Source organism: Carassius gibelio, chromosome A1 (assembly GCF_023724105.1).
Source record: "Carassius gibelio isolate Cgi1373 ecotype wild population from Czech Republic chromosome A1, carGib1.2-hapl.c, whole genome shotgun sequence".
In the NCBI taxonomy this organism is placed as follows: domain Eukaryota; kingdom Metazoa; phylum Chordata; class Actinopteri; order Cypriniformes; family Cyprinidae; genus Carassius; species Carassius gibelio.
In genome coordinates, this window is record NC_068371.1 from 15,764,191 (window position 1) to 15,787,584 (window position 23,394).

Below are 23,394 nucleotides of genomic sequence, written 5' to 3' on the forward strand. Positions count from 1 at the left end.
AGATAGTCAGTAAAAGTTTGGATTTTGATCCTGCCGTACTTCATCTTTAAGTTTTTCAAGGGCGACCGGCAATGGGATCGCAAATTTCAGCTGTCACAAGCTGAGGGTGTGTCTTAAAGCTTGCATACGTGTTCCGTAAAGGACCAATGCTGTTTTTCTCACAACTGAACACTGCATTCGATGCCATGCTTTGGGCCATTGCATCAGTTGAGAATTGCCTGTTCAATTCAGCCAGCATAGTTTCTAAAACAGGAAGATAGAACTGACATTTTAACATCTGTGATTCTGATTCCTAGTGCATCTCATTTTCATCACGCTGGCCAAGTGTGGTTGGTACTAATTACTGCGAAAGCCCAGGAGGTGTCATGAGCTTCTTTTTGTTTTCATCCAGTTTGAGGGGAATTATCTGCACGTACACCAGAAAAATCCACACAAAACCTTTTCACATGCATCCATTTTGCCTCCCATGAACTCTCCTCTCTGCAACGCTAGAGATGTGTTTCCTTTGGATTAACTGAAATGGTTGCTTGGCTCTGCAAACATAGAGTATAGTTTGTTAATCACATTTAGAGACATTTTAATGTCTCGGATCACTGTACATGATTCATGTGATGATTTGTTTGTACATGACTCTGTTTTTTTTTTCCTACTGTGCTTTGATGGCTGTTAGACAGCTGTGTGCCACAGACCCTGATGTAGCAGTCTGTTTATTGCTCTCCCACATTTCCATGCTTGATAAATGTACCTGTGATGAAGCATGTTTTGTCAGCTTCTCAGAACGAGAAGAGAGTCCACTCTCGCGATATTTCACGGGGAGAGCTTTATTTAAATTAATTAAAAATAATTTGGCCTTAACACACACATTAAAATAAGATAATGCAAATAAAATGGCTGCAGTGCCCCCCCAACTAATTGTTCTACTACTGTTATTATCATGTATTTATTTATTTTGCCATACAATTTTATTAAAACAATCAAAATAGCACTTTATTTTCATCTTGTATACAAAAATAAGTCCTAAACATGATCGATATTTATGTATTTATTGTACACTGGTTGCATGTGTGTTTGTTCAGGGGGCGAGACGGCGGAGATGCCAGGTGTTTACGGTCCTAGTGATTATGATCTGGCGGGCTTCTGTGTCGGGGCCGTGGAGCGAGGGGCTGTCCTGCCCAGACTCAAGGACATAATGGAGGGTGACTTGCTTATTGGCATTGCCTCTTCTGGGCTTCACAGCAACGGCTTCAGCCTTGTACGCAAGATCCTAGAGCAGAGCGGCCTACAGTACAACTCACCTGCTCCGTTTGGACAGCCTGGACAGAATATCGGTATGTTAGCGTGAAAGAATCTCGCCTGCTTTAGTACCAGAGCTGTGTTTGTTGCGTCCTCACATCTGTGCCGTGCTTTGAAGGTGAAGTTCTGCTCACTCCCACAAAGATCTACAGCCGCATCCTTCAGCCAATCCTACGCAGTGGAGCCGTGAAGGCCTACGCCCACATCACTGGAGGCGGGCTTTTAGAGAATATTCCTCGCATTCTTCCACCAGAACTGGCAGTGGACTTGGGTGAGCAAGTCTGGATATTAATTCTGATTATTAAAATATCAATATCAAAATCACCATTAAGATGATAGACTCTCGTTTTTTGTGATTGATATTATCTGCTGTTTGCGGTCACAGTTTGCTGTGAAAATTAAAATAAAAATGATACAATATAAATAATAGATAATTAATTAAAGAATAATAGAAAATAAGTAGCATATATTTTTAAACAAAATAACAATAGAAAATAAAAATTACAATTTAAAATACACTGATCACTGACTTTATTTTGAACTAATATAATTAATATAATATTCTTGCTCTCGGTGACTGATATAAGTAGTATATAAGTCACGATTAAATCATTTAAATAAAAAAAGTTACCCAGCAGCACTGTTGACCTGTGTTTCAGATGCCTCCCGCTGGAGGATACCGGCTGTATTCTCATGGCTGCAGAAGGAGGGAGGACTGTCAGAGGAGGAGATGAGCCGCACGTTTAACTGTGGTCTGGGCGCCGTGCTAGTGGTCAGCAAACAGGACGTGCAGCGGGTGCTGCGACCGCTGCAGGCCCAGGAGGAGGCCTGGATCGTGGGTTCACTCACCGACAAACAGCCCGGTGAGACACACAAACACCCACATTTACTTACATTTTTCTTAGAAGATGCATTACAATTTTGTGGAAGTGTAAGGACATTTTACTCCCATTTAAGCACATTGCTTTGAGTTTAAACACCAAAAAAACTCATTACTGTAATTGATCACAAACATCCCAGTGAGACTCACCTACATTCAGTAATGCTGTATATAGGTGGGTGCAAAGAAAATGAGAATAAAGAAGATTTTGTATGAAGCCTGTTTTTCAAACTATTGTTTAAAAAAGATTTTGATGTTTCCTTAAATTAAACACCAATCTCTCATTAATGTAGTAGTTTTAGGGATGCTTTTTTTTTCTCTCAACTCACTTTTCGTTTTGATTTCACGATTCGATTCACAAAATGAGATTTAAGACCAATTATAAATTAAATGTGTGCTTTTATTATTGCTTGGACAAAATGCTGCACATTTCTTTTTGAAATTGAAATATAACAATATAATATACTAATATAGCACTTTTTAATATTATTGCTCATATTATTGTTGGTTTTGATTGCTTCTATTGTCCTCATTTGTAAGTCACTTTGGATAAAAGTGTCTGCTAAGTAACAAAATGTAAATATAATGTAAATGTAAATAACACATTAAAAAAAAAAAAAACACCAAATTAAATAAGTAACACAAATAAAAGAAAGCTCATATAAACAAACAAACAAACAAACAATAAACAAATGCTCTTTCCATTTAAAATTAGAGGCAACCACTGCATTTTAATCATGATCCAAACAAAGCTGCTGCATACATGCAACATGAGCAGTTTTTATTCTAAATTTGAAGCTAAAACGGAATGGTTTGATTTCAGTTTTGTGAAACTATACTTGGAAAAAATATCTGCATTAAACTGAAACAGCAGATGAGCAGAACGAGACGCAGATTCACTTTCTTCCATTAGGTGGCACGTAAAGTGTTTCCTTGGTTTTTGTTGTAAACAAAGCAGCACTTATAAACTTTAATATGCATTATACAGAGGCAAGATAAGAAGAAAAATATACAATCTAAACTTATCTAAAGACAGTAAGTTCCCCTCAGACATGCATTCATATAAACTCCTACCACTGATTGAATCGTGATTTTGTTTAGCATCTCAACCGATTTGAATCGTCACATATTTGGCAAAAATTCCAAGCAGTTCAGCCTTGTTTGATGGCTTTTCAGTGGAGTTCAGGTCTGGAGATTGGGCTGGCCATGACAGGGTCTTGATCTGGTGCTGCTCCATCCACCCCTTGATCGACCTGGCTGTGTGGCATGCAGTTGTGGTGCTGGAAAAAACAGGCCTCAAAGTTGAGGAACGTTGTCAGAGCAGAAGGAAACATGTTTTTTTTTTCCAGGACAATCTTGTACATTAGCTTGAATTATGCAGCCTTCACAAAGGTCAACGTGCCCAATTCCAGCCTTTCTGAAGCACACCAAGATCATCACAGGTCGTCCACCAAATGTCACAGTTGCTTGTAGGCCTCTCCAGGTCTCTGTCTACTCCAGTCCTCTACGGTCCAATCCTTATGGGCTTTTGCAAACCACTAGCCTGGCGCTTCCTTGCTTCTCATCGATGAAGGGCTTTTTTCTAGTTTTACACGACAGCAGCTCTGCCCCAGGAGCCTGTTTTGAACCATCCTTGTCAATCATATAAGCAGAATAAAATTATATTTATTTTTGTCGTATTTTGTCATAAAATATAACCAGTACTTTTCTTTGTGATATTCACTCAAACACGGCCTTAGATTAGATCTGCTGTTTTCATTATATTTACACGTTCTTTGCAAATACGCTTTAACTAAAGGAACATGTAATGTTATGTTAATGAGTCCACATTAGAGTAATGTTTCATGTATTTTCCTATGTCCAGGAGCGGAGGCCGTGGTCATCAGAAACCTGGAGCAGAGTCTGAAGGACAGTCCAGGCCGCTCACCGGACACCAGTGTCCTGCAGAACGGAGCTCTTCAAGGGGAACACTCAGCACGCAAGAGGACCAAAGTGGCCGTTCTCATCTCTGGGACTGGTGCGTGTCCTTCTGTGAATCACTCATGACTGCAGAGTGTAATGAAGCCGGTAACACTGACGCTCTGGTGTTTGACAGGAACCAATCTGCAGGCTCTGATGGAGCAGGTGAAGAAACCGTCAAGTTCGGCGGAGATCGTGGTGGTGATCTCCAACAGACCGGGTGTCATGGGGCTGAAGAGGGCATCTATGGCCGGCATTCAGACACGGGTTTGTCTGAAATATAATGCTCCTAAACCAGATTAGTAATCAATATACAATTATGCAATTAAAATAATTCAGTCATAATTTAAAAAAGCTAATAAATCATTGTATTTAATAATCATTATTCATACATAAACTTATAATATAAAATATAATAAATAATAATATAAAATACAATTTAATTTGCACATATGATAGTTTTTCTATACATTTTTCATTGGTGTAACTTATAAACGTATATAAAAATATATATATATATATATTTATACTTTAAGTGAAATAAAATATTAAAAACAAAACACCATTTCTCATTGTTAAGTTTAACTTGAAGTACTAAAAAGAGCTAAAACAAAAACTTGAAACAAAAGTGTAAACAGATATTTTACAAATAAAATGCAGTTTGTTGCAAAATGCAAAATAATAGCAAAAACTCTTAATTGTATCTCAGTGTTGGTAAAATATAGCAGTGTTTGTGTATCAGGTTGTGGATCATAAGCTGTACGGCAGCAGAGCTGAGTTTGACGGCACCATAGACAAAGTTTTGGAGGAGTTTGGGGTGGAACTGGTTTGTCTGGCTGGTTTCATGCGAATCCTTACGGGACCCTTCGTCAGGAAATGGAGCGGTGAGTGTTATAGGCTTGAAAAGATCATTTTCAGTGGTTTCTGTTAATTTGTAATTTATTGGATTTATAATGATTTTTAAGAGTGACAGAAACCATTTCAAACACCCCAGAATTCATCAGATCAATTGCTAATTCTTACCGTTGCTGATTTCCCACCAAAATGATCTAATTACAGAACCAGCTTCTGGTGTTAAAAATGTTATTATAAAATGCTAACACGATGACAAGCGATATTGAGGACCAAGGTTAATATAGTTAACTAAAACCAAAACGATATCAAGAAAACGTCATCATATGATCACATGAAGATTTTTAAAAAATTTAGTTATTTCAGCTTGTTGTCAAGGCAACATTTCTCAGTTTCATTTAGAAGCTTGATGAACAAAACAAATTAATAATAATAATAATAATAATAATAATAATATTGACAAAATTACCTAAATTGAAATGCAAATACAAACAAATCTAATTTAATTAGTTTTAATAAAAACTAATAGAACTAAAATCTAGTGCTGCCTTCTGAATAATAATGTAAATAAATATAATAAAATCACACATCAAAATTGGCTGAGAAATCTACCCTAACAGAAAAGTTAAAGCCATTATTGTGTTAAATGAGAAAAGCATCAAATACACATAACCAAAATCAGCTTTATAAGGAAGATTTTTATTTGACTTCAGCAAAGAAATGATTAAACAGTTTGGCTATAATGTCCTAAACAACAAAAACATTGGAACATATCAGTGGTCGCCAAAGTTTGGTATTATATTCTTCAAAAAAAGTTTCCACAAAATACATTTTCATACAGGTATGAAACTACATGAGTTTGGGTAATTAATTTGGATAATTAGTTTTATTTTTGGGTGAACTATCACTTTAATGGGATTTATTATTATTTGTTTTTTCTGTTTATTTTTTATTCATATAGAAATCTGAAATTATTATTATTTTTTTTTTTTTTTTCTTAAGAAACTAAAACTTTTTAGTAGGTGGCTGTAAATGTCATAATGAGCAAGCTAGAGTCATTCATTCAATTTGTTCAAATGGCATTCTATAGACTGCTACACGCAGTTGTTGCCCTGCTTCATATTCATCACCAATCAACTATATGAAATGGATGACCTACCTAGATCCAGGGACGGGATGGGTGTTATTATTATTATTATTATTCATAATTAAATAGATTAACGCATTAAATCGACAGCCCTACTAAAAAAACTATTAATATATTGATGATAGTAAAATAACACTGTTGAGGACAGAAAAGAAAGAAAAACAAAATGTGTAATTTTTTTTATATATAAGAATATTTTATGGAAGTAAACAAAACCTATTAAAGCATGATGTGAAAACAAGCTTGAATTGTATTGTTGTGTTTGTTGATTTGTGTTTTTGACATTGTCATCTGTCAAACAGGTAAGATGCTGAACATCCACCCGTCCCTGCTGCCATCCTTTAAAGGAGTGAACGCACAGAAACAGGCTCTCCAGGCCGGCGTCAGAGTCACAGGATGCACTGTGCACTTTGTGGCGGTCAGTGTTTTCTATATATATATACACACATACTTTTTTTTTCTTCTGAAATTTCTGTTAAATTTTTATTAGACTTTAAATTATTTTACTACTTTGACTTTAAAACAAATATAAATGTTGTTTTTGCAACTAGCTAAAATAAAACCAATCATTTATTTATATATATTTATATATATATATATATATATTTTTTTTTTTTTCAGTTTATTTCAAGTTTATTTATTTTGTACTTTGTCAACAATAATAACCCTGGTGGCATTTATTATTATTTATTTTTTTTAAGTAATGTTGTCTCAGCCTGGGTGACCAAGCCAGAGTGCTTGCTTTGTGCAAACCTCAGCAGGTTTTGTGAATTTCACTCATGAGTGTAACGTCTCTAAATCCACAGGAGGAAGTGGATGCAGGAGCGATTGTTGTTCAGGAAGCAGTTCCCATCCTGGTGACTGACACAGAGGAGAGCCTGTCAGAGCGCATCCGGGAGGCCGAGCATCGTGCCTTTCCAGCAGCACTAGAGCTGGTGGCCAGTGGCGGGCTGAAGCTGAGAGATGACGGCCGAATCGTGTGGAACCAGAGCATTCAGGGATAGATACCATCGCACAGATCAAGCTTACGACACTAATATAATTCAGCCTCTTAATTTCAGCTCCAAACTGTGATTTAAGAACAAATCATACAGTAAAATTTGTCAAACATTCCATATCAAATCTTTCCAGAAAATAATTCCTGAGTGTTTTTAATGGGTCTTCTATTGCAGGATCCTGAACAGTATTAATCAAATTCTCTGTTGATGAATATTTGCTCATGCCTGAGAGTTATTGAAAAAGTATGTGAACTTTATTCTCTGCATGTAACAGAACTAGATGAAAATTTGCTCTTGGCATTAAACTTGCACTGCGCTGTGACAAGACTGATCTTTGTATTAATACATTTTCTTTTTATGAACACCAGGGACCTCATTCATAAAATAGAAAACGTTCTACGTGTAATCTTAAGATCATTGCTCAAATGAGGGTACGCCTCTTTCAGGTGTGAAATTTATAAATCGCTAATGATCTTGTGCACAGCTGAATGATTTTGGAATAAATGCTGCACTGATTTGATCAAAAATACAATAAATGCAGACTTGGTGAGCAGAATACTAAAATTACGAACTGAAATACAATAAAATGTTTTTTTTTTTTTTTAAAACAAAACCAAAAAATGAAATGGGGAAATGAAAATAGAAAACAGACTAAAAATTATATATTCTCCTTTATTTTCTGTTTTTGAATGTATTTATGGTGATGTGTCTCTTAGTTTGTGTAAAACAGTCGGAAAAAAAAAAGAATCAAACAACCAAGACTTAATATTAAACTTTTTTTTTTTTTGTGATAAATGACATTGGTATCCTGACACTCTGGAATTCACTGCAGGTCAGTAACAGCGTTTAATACTCCATAGTATTTTTAAGGCATCTAACCCCCAACTGCTCCCCGGGCGCCGCAGCATAAATGGCTGCCCACTGCTCCGGGTGTGTGCTCACAGTGTGTGTGTGTGTGTTCACTGCTCTGTGTGTGTGCATTTCGGATGGGTTAAATGCAGAGCACAAATTCTGAGTATGGGTCACCATACTTGGCTGAATGTCACTTCACTTTCACTTTCACTTTCATAGTGAACATGCGCTGCTCAAAAACAACCAGTCAGAGTGTAACTGAAAGAATGAAACCGAAGCAGCAGGAATCTGACACAATCAGGATAAACGGCTCAGCTGATGGGCTCGTGCCGTCAAAATGCCCATCAATCCGTTAGGAATCACTTACTAGGTCCTTCTGACCCAGTTGTTGAGCTTCAGCAGACTTTATGGAAACAAACGCAGCCTGAAATACTGATGGTTCTGCAGAGGGACGGACCTCAAAACATCAGCTTGATTTTTATAATGATACTAATAAACCCTTTGGATGAGAAAAAGCTGGACATCACGTGTATTTCAGTCTTCATGTGCTGATGGTCATCTGCTATTCAGGACTTACTGAATCGCAGTATAGAAAGTCTCTCTCGCCCAGCCTGACGTGACAAACACTTGTGTCCATTCAGTCCTGATTTCCCCAACAAATCCACAATCTCTTCTAGAGAAGACAAACATGAGTCCAGTTCAAAAACTGTGAGGATTCTGATGTGAATGTAAACTTGAACATCACAAACTCAAACCTGGATCATTCTCTGAAACAGTCACCAGATAAAAAAGGCCATGATCAGACAGCAGCTGTGGAATCATGGGAAAGAATCGGTCCATCACCTCTCTGCCACGGATCCCGCCGGCCCACGATGCCTCGATCCCACGACTGCCTACCTGAAAACAAAACACACAACTTGTGATGCTGTTAAACATCATGTCAAAGATTACAGTCCTCATTAGTATCAGATACATTACCTAGTAGCTCACAATTAATCTCATGTGGACTGTACACAGAGATATTACTGTTAGCTAAAACTAAACTGAAAACCATTTTAAAAATCAAAAACCTTTTTTGTTGCTTAAAATTCCATTCAAAAAGTGAAACTTGTATATAATATTCGTTCATTACACGCAGACTAATTTCAAATGTTTATTCCTTTTAATTTTGATGAGTATAACTGACAACTAAGGAAAAACCCAAATTCAGGATCTCAAAACACAATCATGGGGAAGACTGCTGACTTGACAGTTGTCCAAAAGACGACCACTGACACCTTGCACAAGGAAGGCAAGACACAAAAGGTCATGGCAAAAGAGGCTGGCTGTTCACAGAGCTCTGTGTCCAATCACATTAATAGAGAGGCGAAGGGAAGGAAAAGATGTGGTAGAAAAAAAAGGAGTACAAGCAATAGGGATAACCGCACTCTGGAGAGGATTTTGAAACAAAACCCATTCAAAAATGTGGGGGAGATTCACAAAGAGTGGACTGCATCTGGCTCGGCTCAGCATTCATCTTCAGTTCTCTCTTCACAGCAGGTCAGTCAGTGTACTGTTTGAGTGCATGCATTACTCCGGGATATTGGTTTGTTTGAACTCAGAGGGAGTGTCAGCCACATTAAAAGAGTTAACGGCTTAAGTCATTTGTGGATTAATGCGTATTAGAGATGCGAACGGTTTAAAATGATTCACTTCGATTTGATGAACTGAATGATTCGTTCGCGAACCGGATATCCAGACTGCTTTGATTTGAACTCTCTCCCACAACAGATAGGAAGAGAAGACAATGCTGAATAAAGTCGCCATTTTTGCTATTTTTGGACTAAAATTTATTTTCAATGCTTCAAAAAATTCTAACCGACCCTCTGATGTCACAAGGACTACTTTGATGATGGGTTTTTTTACCGTACACACAGCTTCAATGGAGAGACTGAGAGCTCTCGGACTAAATCTAAAATATCTTAAACTGTGTTCCAAAGATAAACGGAGGTTATATCAGTCTGTGTGTAATGAATGAATATAATATACAAGTTTCACTTTCTGAATAGAATTAGTGAAATCAACTATTTGATGATATTGTAATTATATGAACAGCACCTCAGCACATACACCAATTGTCCACTTTATTAGGTACACCTGTTAAATTGCTTGGTAACACAAATCAGACAATCACATGCATTTAGGCATTTAGATGTGGTGAAGACGACTTGCTGAAGTTCGAGAATCAGAATGGAGAAGAAAGGAGATTTAAGTGACTTTGAACGTGTAATGGTTGTTGGTGCCAGACGGGCTGGTCTGAGCATTCTAAAAACTGCTGATCTACTGGGATTTTCACACACAACCATCTCTAAAGTTTACAGAGAATGGCCCAAAAAAGATGAAATGTCCAGTGAGTGGCAGTTGTGTTGACAAAAATGCCTTGCTGATGTTAGAGCAGATAGAAAGGCAACACTAACTCAAATAACCACTCGTTACAACCAAGGTATGCAGAATAGCATCTCTGAATGCACAACACTTCGAACCCTGAAGCAGATGGGCTATAGCAGCAGAAGACCACACCAGGTGCCACTCCTGTCAGATAAGAACAGGAAACGGGCTAGAATTCACATACACTCACAAAAATTGGACAATAAAAGATTGGAAAAATGTTGCCTGGTCTGAGTCTTGATTTCTGCTACGACATTCAGATGGTAGGTTCAGAATTTGGGGAAAAGTACATGAACAGGAGTTCACTTTACTCAAATGGCCTCCACAGTCACCAGATCTAATTAAAATTTTAACTAAATTTTACTTTATGTACTAAAATAAGTATTAAAATTAAATAAATTGAATAAAAAAAACTTGAACAAAAAAAAAAATATATAAAACTTGAACAAAAAAAAAAATATATAAATATAAATAAATATACAAACTATAATAGTGTCTCAATATTAGAATAACATTGGTCGAGTTTGGGATGTTTTTTTTTTATTATTGAAATTGTTTAAAAAAAAAACTCATGTCATTCTAGCATTTGTTAAACCACATTTTTCCATCTTAAAAATATATCTAAATTACGACCTATGCTCTCAATGTCAAATGCAGAAACATTAGTTCATGCATTCATCACCTTAAGGATAGATTATTGTAATGCTTTATTGGGTGGTTGCCCTTCGTGCTTAATAAACAAACTCCAGCTGGTCCAGCTAGAGTTCTCACTAGAAATAGAAAGTATGACCATATTATCCAGCTTCTGTCAACTCTGCACTGGCACCCTTCTGAACATCATAAACTTTCTAACATTTTGCTAATTACTTGTAAAGCCGAATGGTTTAGCGCCTCAGTACCTGAGTGAGCTCATTATTGTCCATTATGTCTGCTGTGATCTCAAAACTCTGTCCATTTGATAATACCTAGAACATCAAAATCAAGTGTAGGCAGCAGATCCTTTTCCTATTTAGTAAATAAAATCTACCTAGCATTGGCCAGAGGAGAACCGATTTTTTTGATTTCTGCTGAGGAATTTTTAATCAATTATTTTTCAACACCATTAACATTTTGTCAGAAAAATAGAGGAAAACAGGAGATAGTGTTTTGAATACTACATATTGGGCATCTCTGTCACTTTCAGGGGCATGTTTTTTTTTCTTGAATGATTTCAGAACTTTTGTCTCAGTATCTGATCATATGATGTGACACTCGTTTACCTCTTCTGATGGTGTGATGACATATGGTGGATTGAAAAGAAGCACGTCCACTTTTCCATTCAACCTCGGCAAAAAACACTGGACCTGTGAGACACAAGAAAACGACTGAAACAACAAACATGATAAAAGAAGTAATCATACGACAGAAAAAGTACACAAACTGAGAAAACTTGTTAACATCCATCTCAGGTAAGACATCACACCTGCTATTAATGCACGTCTCCCGTCACTGTGATGAGACTGAACAAGTTTAACTGCCTGTTGTACCACTGCAGATGATTGGCAGGTGAAACGGTGGTCCTTTACTGTTCTTCTGATGGCTGTATTTAATTTCAACACTTGATTGGATCACTCGATCCATAAAGATGCTCATTCCAGGTGTAAAACAGTGTTGTTATTGTTAACCAGTGATATTTTAGTATCACTGATATATACTTTTTGTTATAGTAATATTTTGAAATTGTTTTTTTTTTTTTTTCTTGTTTTCACGTTAATTAAAATGATGTCATCAGAATAGTCCATCTGTCATCAGAAGTTCAACCATAACGTTATGAAGTGACGAGAATACTGTTTGTAAGCCAAGAAAACAAAAATAATAGTCTCCTCTGTGTCTCTCCACCATCACTCAAACTGCAAGGATGCGCTGTTTCTACATGTTTTTACTGGGGGTGCGCCGATCTATGGCGTTATTTTTGTGCCACAATCCTGAGCGAGTAATTGTAAGTTTTGAGCACAGAGAACTATATTTTGCAAGCACATTACATTATATTTTGAACAGTAATTAACAATCGCAAAAAAAAAAATAGCTTGAGCAAAGAAACAACGATTCCGTACTCAATAAATGTATTTGCTTGTTTGCTATTATCCATATTAACGTGCAGTAATAACCCCTCTCACGCAGTTTACTCAGGCGCTCGCTCACAAACTTATTCTCTGCGCTCCTGTCAAGTCCCTCTCTCTCTCTCTCAACCTCTTAATTCCGTGCGCGCTCAACTCTTGACGCACACACTCGCTCAACTTACAACAGCGTTTCAAGTGTGCCACAAAATCAACCAATCGGAAAATTAAAGGTCAATTGTGATTGGCTGTTGATCTCCAATCAAATCGCTAGTAGAACCAAAGCCCTATCAATTCCTATTTAGAATTCAATAACGTTATGACAAAAATGACAAAAGCACATAACAAAATAACTAAAATTAAAATGAAAACTAAAATATAAAACTAAAAGCTAATTTAACATTTAAAAAAAATACTACAATAGTATAAATAAGAGAAGAAAAAAAAAAAACGTGGATCTCACCAGGTCAGTGATCACTGGCTGCAGCTGCAGGTCATTACAGTGAGCTGTCTGCAGTGTACAGTGTGCCGCTGCTGGATTCACATCAGTGCAGCTGCAGAACAAACACAAAAGAAGTGACTTTTATTTGTACAAACCACGGGGTGAGCTGACATGATTTTACTGTGCTCACAGATACAATGCTTCAGGCCCGACCACAGATGCAAGGAAGGCTGAGAGGACACCAGACCCACTTCCCACCTCCAGACACACGGATGGCCTGAAAACATCGACCCATTAGTAGATCAGGATTACACAGTGGAGTTAAGAGTCAATCATGTTCATCACCTGCTACCCTTCAGCCGATCAGCATCTTTCTCTAGAGCATCCATCATGAGGAACGAATCTTCGGCTGGTTCGTACACATCTGAAAAAGATCCTTGGCCGGCCGGAGCATACAAGGGTGTCGGGTACATGAGAGCAGCAAGGTCTGATGGGAGAAAACCAGTGCAAGATATTAATAGGGTTCAGAAACAAAGTCCAATTCTCCTGGTTGGGTGGTCAGATGTTTCTGAATTGATTTTATGTGCCTCATGCACTGGCCTTCACACGGACTGGGCACAATCTGGTTTTTAAGTGTTGGTTCACACGCAAACCGCTTGATTTTGAGTTTTATGGATTTATTTTCTGAGCTCTGGCATGTTAGAGCGCTCGATGGTGTGAGCTTTAAAAGCCCCAAGCGTGTAAAATCTGCTCTGAAAACAAGAAGATTAAGAGAAGGGAAGTTTACGATGTCTTAATGAAGTCTATAAATCCTGCAGCATCCGTCTGAACACGTGAGCTTCATGTCTACTCGATCACTCCATTAAATGAACCTGATTCCAATCTTCTGGACTCACGTGTTTGGAATAACACCGCTGATTTCTGTCCTTTTATACAGCCAGTATGTTCAAGTCATTCAGTCACATTCTGCTAGCAGCTGCAGAACATAATGTGGTGATACCATGGTACAAAGATGGTTAATATATGGTACTTTGATATTACTTGACACTAAAATTCATATATTCATACCAAAGTACCATATAAATTTACTACAGTATTTCGAAAGGCACTTTTATTGGGGAAACACTGAAATTACTTCACAAATTGAACTTTGGCTTCTTTTCATAACTTTGTTTTTTTTTTGTTTTTTTTTCATCATTTTTATCTTAATATGTCATATAATCAGAGTTAATGGGAAAGAAAAAAAAAAATAAACATGTTATCTCTTTGTTCGCTTCGGATGTTCTCCTGTACTTGGAGAACCGGGTTTGGAAAGAGGTAGGGATGTACGATTATGAAAAAAAATCATAATTGTCGATTATTCCCTTGAAATTGTAACTGTGATTATTAATATCACAATTTACACTGAATGATGTTTAAACTTTATACCACTGTTGGATGCAACTGCATGCGGTATTTTTATATAAAAATAAACAAGCTGAAAACACTCTAAGTGAAAAAAACTTTTAGTGCTTTTCTATAGTATTAAGTAGAGTTGGGGTACTCGAACTTGGACTCGGATTTGAGTCCGGACTCGAGTCCAATTTTGAATGAACTCGGACTTGTCACGCACTCGGGTGAATTTGTACTCGGACTTGACACGGACTTGAACATTTTGGACTCTGAAAATATTCCGAGTACAGTCGAGTCCACGTCATGTGTAACAATAAAACCAGCATAAAATTGAAATTATAAATTAATGAATGTCTCCCCTTCTGTCATTTTACTGCACCACACCGGCAGGCAGAAGTCTCATGCTTGCAGACGAAACACACGCACCACTCACTGGATATCAATGTGGATTAGTGATGGGAAGCTCGATTCTTTTCCGCGAACCGGTTCTTTCGGACGGTTTGATTCAATAAACCGGTTGAAAAAAAAAAACAGTTCACCGGATACATAATCCATTGCGATGTATTTGTTATTAAATGAACTTACGTTTCGTCAGATTGCCCTTCATTCAAGCCCTCGGTTTACCCGCACTCATTACATTAGCACAAAATCAGTTCAGAATCAATCACCAAAAGAATCAGTTCGGTTCAGACGCGATGTGAGTCATTCGGCTTCATGCTGAATCACGAATGCGCAGTATCATCAGCTCCTTGGTTCTCGAATCGGACGCGTCCGAAAGAAACGGTTTTCGGTTCAGTTTACTGATGATCTGAAAACTGATACAACCGGTTCTTGACTCGAGAACGAGAATCGCTCAAAACCGGGGTAGGAAAATTTGACAGGGTAGGATAAAATGTCAGGACACCGGCACATGCTGCAGTTCAGTATCATCAGCTGCTCTACTCGTGTTCATGTTCTGTTTACTACAAACTCAGTTTGTGAATCTGTCATCATTAACTATAAATACAGTACAGATATTTCATAAATCATCCCTTATTCATATTAAACATGGAGTCTAGAGTCTTAATTATTGTCCAACTTCCCTGAAAACCCCTTTGGCCCATACATAATCTACAATATACAGATTAGAAACATGTAGCCCCTATCTTAAAAAAACGTATATATATATATATATATATATATATATATATATATATATATATATATAGTTTTATCACACTTTCCGATGTTTAACAAAATACTTCATCAGTTCATCGGTTCTCAAATCGGACGCCTCCGAAAGAAACGGTTTTCGGTTCAGTGTACTGGTGATCCGAAAACCAATGCAACCGAGTACCAAAGACAAGCAGCAGCAACCAACAGATGCTGCATAGCTCAGCATTGCAGGATTTGCAAGACCAGCACTGACCAAACAAGCAATGCAACTTTATGATGCAAGTTCTCCAAGACAACAAGAAATTCATAATGTCATCATTAAGGATCTCCTCATTGGCTGCACTTTACCTCTGTCAAATGTGGGGGAGAGGCATTAAATAACTGAAATGTCATCTTTAACTGGAGGACAATATAGTGTGATACAATAATAAAATAGGTTCATTTGTATTTTCATGCACTTGTAATACAATAAAACCTTTGAAACCTTTTTTGATAGGAAACTAGTTCTGTTGACATAAAATAAAAATGTTCAATGACAATGACTACATGTAACAGTGGTATTTTTTTATTACATTTTCATATTGCCATTGGTTTAATGGGTTGAAAGGTTAAAATATTAATAGAATGTAAAAAATTACAATACCAATTTATAATCTTTTTTAATTTAATTACTTTCTGGACTCGGGCGGACTCGACTCGGACTCGGCCTTTAAGAACTCGGACTTGAGTCCAACTCGGCCCCTTTTGGACTCGGACTCGGACTTGGACTCGATGTTTGTGGACTTGGTCTTGACTCGTACTCGACAAAGGTGGACTCGGACCCAACTCTAGTATTAAGTCTCAAATATAATCAGATTTATTTCTTCTTTAAATTATACAAAAATAAAAAAATATGAATGGTATTATAATGTTATACTAAAAAAAAAAGTAAAATAATGAGAAAAACCTTAAGATAACGTAGAGAGAGAAAAAAATCTTAAGCATGCAGAATAACATAAGTTGACTTTAAAAAATTAACTGCCACTTTGAACAATTACGTAATTGTGGCATCTATAATTGTAATCGCGATTTGTGCATCCCTACAAACAGGTCTTAAATATTTGTGCATTTTATCACTCCCGATTTAAATAACTTAATTGAGGCCAATTATTCTCCTCTTAATAAGAAAATTTAAAACGTTTTTGAAAAGTGGACCTCCTTGACAACCTTACCATCTTGGGAGAGTTAATGTTAGTTATACAAATGTTTTATTTTTATTTTTTATCAGAATCTTCTGTTAACTCCATCCTTTTATAAATCATAGATCTATCACATATCTGGTTATAGCTGGAATAATAAGCAACAGAGAATTAGTCTTTCTAAACTTTGCAAACCAAAAGGTTTGGGAGGTGACGGTATGTCTTTGTCCATTTTGCAATTCTACTACTGGTTTGCTTAACTCAAAATGATGGCAAACTGGTTCATTAAAGGTTAGTTCACCCAAAAATGAAAATTAAGCCATAAATTACTATCATCCTAGGTGTATATGACTTTCTTATTTCATACGAATACAGTCGGAGTTATTTTAAAAATGGTTATGATCTTTCAAGCTGTTTGATGACACTCAGCGGGTCATATTTACCCTATGTATTTACCAAGGGTATGAATAATATTGAGCACAACTGTATATACTCTTTAAAAGTGAAATTAATTTTCCACTGAATGAGTGCCATTTATTTCCAACAAATGTATTATACAACAGATTTAAGTAGTAACATTAAACCCCATGGTTTGTGAACACTGTAATCATTTCGTACCTCATGGTAACGTTAAATGTCAAAATACTATGGTATTACTATCTTCTTTGTAAAGAGGCAATTCACGCCAACTTATAATCGTTATTTTTAATATTTTAAACTTACTCTGCTTTTCGATATAAGACATATTAAACGTTGTACTATACGATAATGAAGCTGTTTCTTACCCTGTCTCCTCCAAGCACATGATTTTCAAACACAACAGTTCGTGTTCTCGGTATATTGCACTTCCGGTTGCTGTCACGAGTGCATTATGGGAGTCGTAGTTTTCAACATGGTTTTGTATTCGATGACGCCACGATTTTCAAAATCATAACGAAATGTTGTGAAAATAACTTATGATTGGTAAGGAAATTTAAGGCATAGCAAGTTTATTTATATAGCACATTTGATACACAATGGTTATTCAAAGTGCTTTACATAAAAATGAATAGTTAGATAGAATAATAATACAAGATTGTTTTTATATATATAATCTAAAATGTATTTTAAAATAAATAAACAGTTAAGAATAGAAAAAAAAATACATAAAATACAGTGCAACATTTTCAGACGTAGCACAGTGCTCATTCACTAAATGAACTGCTAAAATTAGGAGTTTTGAGTATGGATTTAAAAGTGGCTAATGTTTTATCACATCTGATCTCTTCTGGAAGCTGATTCCAACTGCGGGCAGCATAATAACTAAAAGCAGATTCCCCTTGTTTCGTGTGAACCCTTGGTATTTCTCTACTCTTTTCAACAGACTTCCTGGGAATTTTAATGACCACAGAGAGTCAGGACCTCGGTTTAACGTCTCATCTGAAGGACGTTTTTTGTTGACAGTATATTGTCCCCATCACTACACTGGGCCACTAGAACCCACAAAGACCACAGGGTGAGCACCCCCTGCTGGCCTCACTAGCACATCTTCCAGCAGCAACCTAATTTTCACAGGAGGTCTCCCATCCAGGTACTGACGAGGCTCAGCCCTGCTAAGTTTAAGTGGGAAACTGGTCTTGGGCTCCAGGGTGAAATGGCTGCCGGCCATAAGTACTTTTATTTTGTCAGTGAAAACGTGAGCAGCTCCAGATGGCCCTGGTTAGAGTGCCCATGTGCTGTTTTACCTACTAACAGCCCAACAAACTCAATAATAGATACAAGACTGACTCATAAAAGACAAGCAGTAAAACGTGTAATTTCTGCGTACAGCGAGTGATAAGGAAAAGGACAAACTTTAATTTAGACATTTCTAGATCTGCAGAAAGACCAGAGCTTTACAGGGGCCCAAGGAGGACAGATCCTGGACCTGGCACTCTTTTTAGAACTCGACCAATGGGCTGGAAGTTTATTAAGAAGGTTCATGACTGGTACTTTGACCTCTAAATAGAAAACTGATTTCTCAGTTTTATCATATACAGTATGTATATGTGTGTAAACATAAATACACAAACATGTCATATGGAGGAATATATATATATATACACACGCACACACACAAACGCACACGGTATATATAGTTTGCAAATAATAATATGTTGAACAATATGTATTCCAAAGTTATTATGGTGAGCAATGTTATAAACTCTCAGCAGATGGCAGCATTGATCTATGAGTCTTTTTCTTTCAAGCTGTCAATTTTTCCTCTAGGCTGAAGTTCTAAGAGCACCATTTGGTAAGATTTATGCCAATATTAGTTGATATCACTAATCACATCCTTATTCTGGATCAACATATATAATCTGTCTTGTAGAAGCAGGTCAGTCATCAGTGCAAAAATACATACAGGTGCTGTAAATCCAGCCATAAGAAAAACTGCACTCGTGTGCTATAAATCAACAGCATTCAAAACACCTTCAGATGGCTCTTATTTCTTTCACGCCTTCAGCTCCAGGTGTTAAACAAATACAGATTTAGAATAATACCTGACACAAAGCTCAGCAGTGAAGGAAAAGCAGTGAAGCAGAACTTGACACATTTCACTGGAAATGTGCTTTAAAACAGTGCTTCTCCAGAGGTGGATCATGACTCAAAAACAGCTCATGGGTCACAGACAACAGGGGAAAACAATGACAAGATATAGCAAAGACTAGCAAAACAACAATATAAACGTCTTCTCAGCTAACAATAAAGATTCTGGCAAGATTTTGTCAAAGTTTAACAGAAAACATTATTCATACATTGTTCAACCTTTTTTTTTTTTTCTAAAATGTTTTAGTTGGATATTCATTATTATTATTTTTTTAAATGTTACTACTTTCAGATCACATAATGTAGAGAAAATGTTTTTCAGAAATAATTCAGAAATACAATTTTAATAGCTTAATGGGAACTTTGGCAAAATGTTCTTAGAACATTTTTTTTTTTTTTTTTGTCAAGCAGATATAAACAGAAAAACATTGATTCAATGATGTAAACAGACAAGAGCTCTGCTATAAAACAGCTCTGAAAAGACAAAAGGGTCATTGTACAGCTGAGGTCAGTTGAGTGTTGGTTCAGTTCTGTTCAATTACTGTTTAATGATCATCAAATATGAAAGTGGTTAAATTCAGCTGCCCTGTTCAGTAATATTGATGAATATTAAGATGTTAGCTGGGTCAAGTTTCAAGAAAAAAATTAAAATAAAACCCTTACCACATCTTTTGGTGAAGATGTCATAGGCTATTTCCAATCAAATGCCAATATTCCTTAAATATGACAACTTTAAATGAACATTCTATTAATGTTACTAGAACAATGTTTGTTCATCAGAGAACCTTGAATGTTAGCCTGAATGTTAGGGAAGCTTTAAGAATGTTAAGTTGTTTTGAAGCAGAACCAGTTGAACATTAAAAAAAAAGATCTTTCCTTCAGGACGCTAATGAGTAAAGAGATTTGTCTTCCAGAGCCGGACAGTAACGGAGTACATTTACTTGAGTACAGTACTTAAGTACAATTTTGAGGGATATGTACTTTACTCAAGTTTAAATTTTTGGGAGTACTCATGACTTTACTCAAGTACATTTGAGAGGCAAATATTGTACTCTTTACTCCGATACATTTCTATCCATAACCGTAAGGACCCGTTACTTCTTGGGTCCCATCCACACGGAGTTTACCCCAATCAAATCTTTTTTTTCCTCGTCTCAAGGAATATCCGCGTCCACATGAAACTACAAAACGATGTAGTATACATGCCGGACCAGCATTTGGCGCTGTAATTCTGCCACACAGATACACTTAAAACGGAGAAGACATGGATTTGCTGATAAACCTTGCGCGTGGTACACAAACGAACATGGAACAATACATTTATTAATCTGTGTTGATGTTAGTTAATAAAAAGACAATCGTTCGTTGTTTGTTAATGTTTTTGTTGTTACTTGACGTAGCTGTGTCTGAATAGGGGTGAGACATGGGCTGATGACGTCATCATTTCAGAAAATATATATGAAAATATATTCAAATTTATTTTGTTTATTTTGAAAGTTATCCACTCTGGGACCCTGTTTCAAAAAACATCGGTTTCACTCTTCCAAAATGTCGGATTCCATGTGGATGAAACGCCTATCCGTTAAAAAATGTGTGCGTATTCACAGAAACGCGTCTCCGTGTGGACGGAAAAAAAGGAAAAAGAAAAAGAAGACGACTTCAGGACATTTGATTGAATTGAAGTACAGTACACACACACACACAGAGAGTTGTCACACATAGATTTGTGTGTGTGAGAATGGTGTTATTCAGCTGAAAGTATTGTCTCCTGCCTTTGCCTGTATGTCAGTGTGAGAGGAAGGGGCTTAATACTGTCACTCAAATGAGCTGAATTTAATTGTTCCTTCTTTTTGTACACTGACCTAAACACAGCTGATTAGCTGATTTTCTTTAATCATTATTATTTTCTCTTCTATGCTGCGTGTATAACACGTTCAGGTTCAGAGGTATGTCAGGACATTGCTATATTGCCTTCTTTGCTGGTTTAGGTTTATTGATTTGATTGATGAAAAAAACATAGAAACCCACATATACACACAATTGTTAGCAGTATGCAGTGTGTTTAACACAGTCAGGTTCAAATGTGGGTGCAAAAATATAAAAACTCTAGCAGAGGTTTGTGAGAGTGTTGCCATTGTGCTATTGCCTTGTTGGCAAGTGATAAATGTTAAATAAAGCAACATAGTAAAAAGTAAAAAGACTTTCAATTCCTTTTACATTCTCCAAGGTATTAACATTTTTCCTAACTCCATGTAGGATGTTTCTGTACATAAATGTAAGCACTGTGGCAGTAGTAATGCAATATTTAGAAAATACTCTTGTACTCAAGTACTTTTAAAAACAAGTACTTCAGTTCTTTTAATTAAGTAGACATCTGACCGTAGTACTTTTACTTTTACTTGAGTAAAATTTAGCAAGGGGTATCTGTCCTTTTACTCAAGTAATGAAACTGTGTACTCTGTCCGCCTCTGTCGTCTTCACTCATTGCTCATGCTGATTGTGTCACAGTCACAGGCCGTTTGTTTGGACCGTAACCCAGCTGTGATCTACAGGAGGTAAGATATAACACTTCCCAGCCTCCCTTCCCCAAATGGCCCCTCAGAGGCCGTGTCCACACTGAATTCAGCTAATGGTTTTCACTTTATATTCTCTATATTGCACGTTTTTGTTGCAAAGATTACAAAGTTCACCTATGCAAAAGAGGCAGTTCACTTACAGTTTTTCTCTGTTGATTTGACAGTTTTTTCCAGAGTACTTTAATTGCTCTCTAAACAATTAACACAGCTATCTAAACACAAACTTATCTTAAACAAACAGTTTAACTTTACTGAAAAATGAAACAAATAGCAATTTATTCTAGTAATACATTTATTAAAAGTATATATTAAGATCAGATCGATAGTTGTGTTCTATGTTGATTATCAAACACATATTTGTAGCAGAATTCTTCAACAGGGAGTTTTGTTTTCTATAGGTTATATATATATATATATATATATATATATATATATATATATATATATATATATATATATATATATATATATATATATATATATATATACAGTGCAGACCAAAATTTGGACACACCTTCTCATTCAAAGAGTTTTCTTTATTTTCATGACTATGAAAATTGTAGATTCACACTGAAGGCATCAAAACTATGAATTAACACATGTGGACTTGTGAAAAAAACTGAAAATATGTCTTATTCTAAGTTTTTCAAAGTAGCCACCTTTTGCTTTGATTACTGCTTTGCACACTCTTGGCATTCTCTTGATGAGCTTCAAGAGGTAGTCACCTGAAATGGTCTTCCAACAGTCTTGAAGGAGTTCCCCCTGAGAGATGCTTAGCATTTGTTGGCCCTTTTGCTTTTTAGTCTGCGGTCCAGCTCACCCCTAAACCATCTCGATTGGGTTCAGGTCCGGTGACTGTGGAGGCACCCCATCACTCTCCTTCTTGGTCAAATAGCCCTTGATGCCTTCAGTGTGACTCTACAATTTTCATAGTCATGAAAATAAAGAAAACTCTTTGAATGAGAAGGTGTGTCCAAACTTTTGGTCTGTACTGTATATACATATATATATATATATATATATATATATATATATATATATATATATATATATATATATATATATATATATATGTATATTTTTTTTTACAATGGTTTAAAGCTGCGGTAGGGAACTTTTGACGCTCTAGCGGTTAATAAACAGAACTGCTTGCATCTTGCGGAAGAACATCGTATTAATGGTGTACTCGCTTATTATATACATTTTTCTACATTTTGAACACAAACAAAGTTATGGACCGCAGCTCTGATTGGTTGTTTTTTACCGAGAGCGATGGAGTTTCTGCAAATGGCAATAGGACCACTGGGAGGAGCCAGAGGAGCTTGATTTTTTTCACAGATTATCTGTCTCATATTCTACTGTCAGGACATAATGACAGGTTTAATAAATATGTAAAAAATATTTTTTTACAGAAGTTCCCTACAGTACCTTTAACTAGGCCTATAGTAACTAATGTTTTGTAGTAAAATCATGGTTAATTTTCATAAGAGACACTTTGATGTTATTTTATATCTTTTTATTTTACCGCATGTTTTTTTTTTTTTTTAAGAAAACGATTAGGCTATATCCTACATAGAAG

General features: G+C 36.3%; 2 protein-coding genes across 2 annotated transcripts in view; one reads left to right on the forward strand and one right to left on the reverse strand.

Moving 5' to 3' along the window:
• gart (phosphoribosylglycinamide formyltransferase) overlaps positions 1–7,454 on the forward strand; it is a 27,404-nt gene extending 19,950 nt beyond the window's left edge. Inside the window, exons 15-22 of the mRNA XM_052598573.1 lie at positions 1,077–1,328; positions 1,412–1,564; positions 1,953–2,156; positions 4,038–4,190; positions 4,269–4,399; positions 4,875–5,016; positions 6,434–6,549; positions 6,938–7,454. Coding sequence (XP_052454533.1) covers positions 1,077–1,328; positions 1,412–1,564; positions 1,953–2,156; positions 4,038–4,190; positions 4,269–4,399; positions 4,875–5,016; positions 6,434–6,549; positions 6,938–7,135 — 1,349 coding nt within the window. The 3' untranslated portion in view covers positions 7,136–7,454. The remainder of the gene's footprint in view (positions 1–1,076; positions 1,329–1,411; positions 1,565–1,952; positions 2,157–4,037; positions 4,191–4,268; positions 4,400–4,874; positions 5,017–6,433; positions 6,550–6,937) is intronic.
• n6amt1 (N-6 adenine-specific DNA methyltransferase 1) lies at positions 5,663–17,534 on the reverse strand. Its single transcript, XM_052598584.1, has 8 exons — positions 17,457–17,534; positions 13,292–13,433; positions 13,137–13,223; positions 12,968–13,058; positions 11,668–11,751; positions 8,737–8,878; positions 8,193–8,654; positions 5,663–7,981 (listed from the first exon to the last, which is right to left on the reverse strand). Exons 2-7 carry the CDS (start codon positions 13,417–13,419, stop codon positions 8,548–8,550), a joined length of 639 nt encoding a protein of 212 aa, XP_052454544.1. The 5' UTR covers positions 13,420–13,433; positions 17,457–17,534; the 3' UTR covers positions 5,663–7,981; positions 8,193–8,547.
• Positions 17,535–23,394: the final 5,860 nt, after the last annotated feature.

Bases quoted from the DNA above. Each gene is read 5' to 3' on its own strand.
- n6amt1 (XM_052598584.1), bottom strand. From the start codon at position 13,419: ATGTACCCGACACCCTTGTATGCTCCGGCCGGCCAAGGATCTTTTTCA. The intron at 13,224-13,291 runs GTGATGAACATG...CGATGTTTTCAG, and splicing joins GATCGGCTGAAGGGTAGCAG to GCCATCCGTGTGTCTGGAGG. The intron at 13,059-13,136 runs GTGAGCACAGTA...TTTGTTCTGCAG, and splicing joins GGGCCTGAAGCATTGTATCT to CTGCACTGATGTGAATCCAG.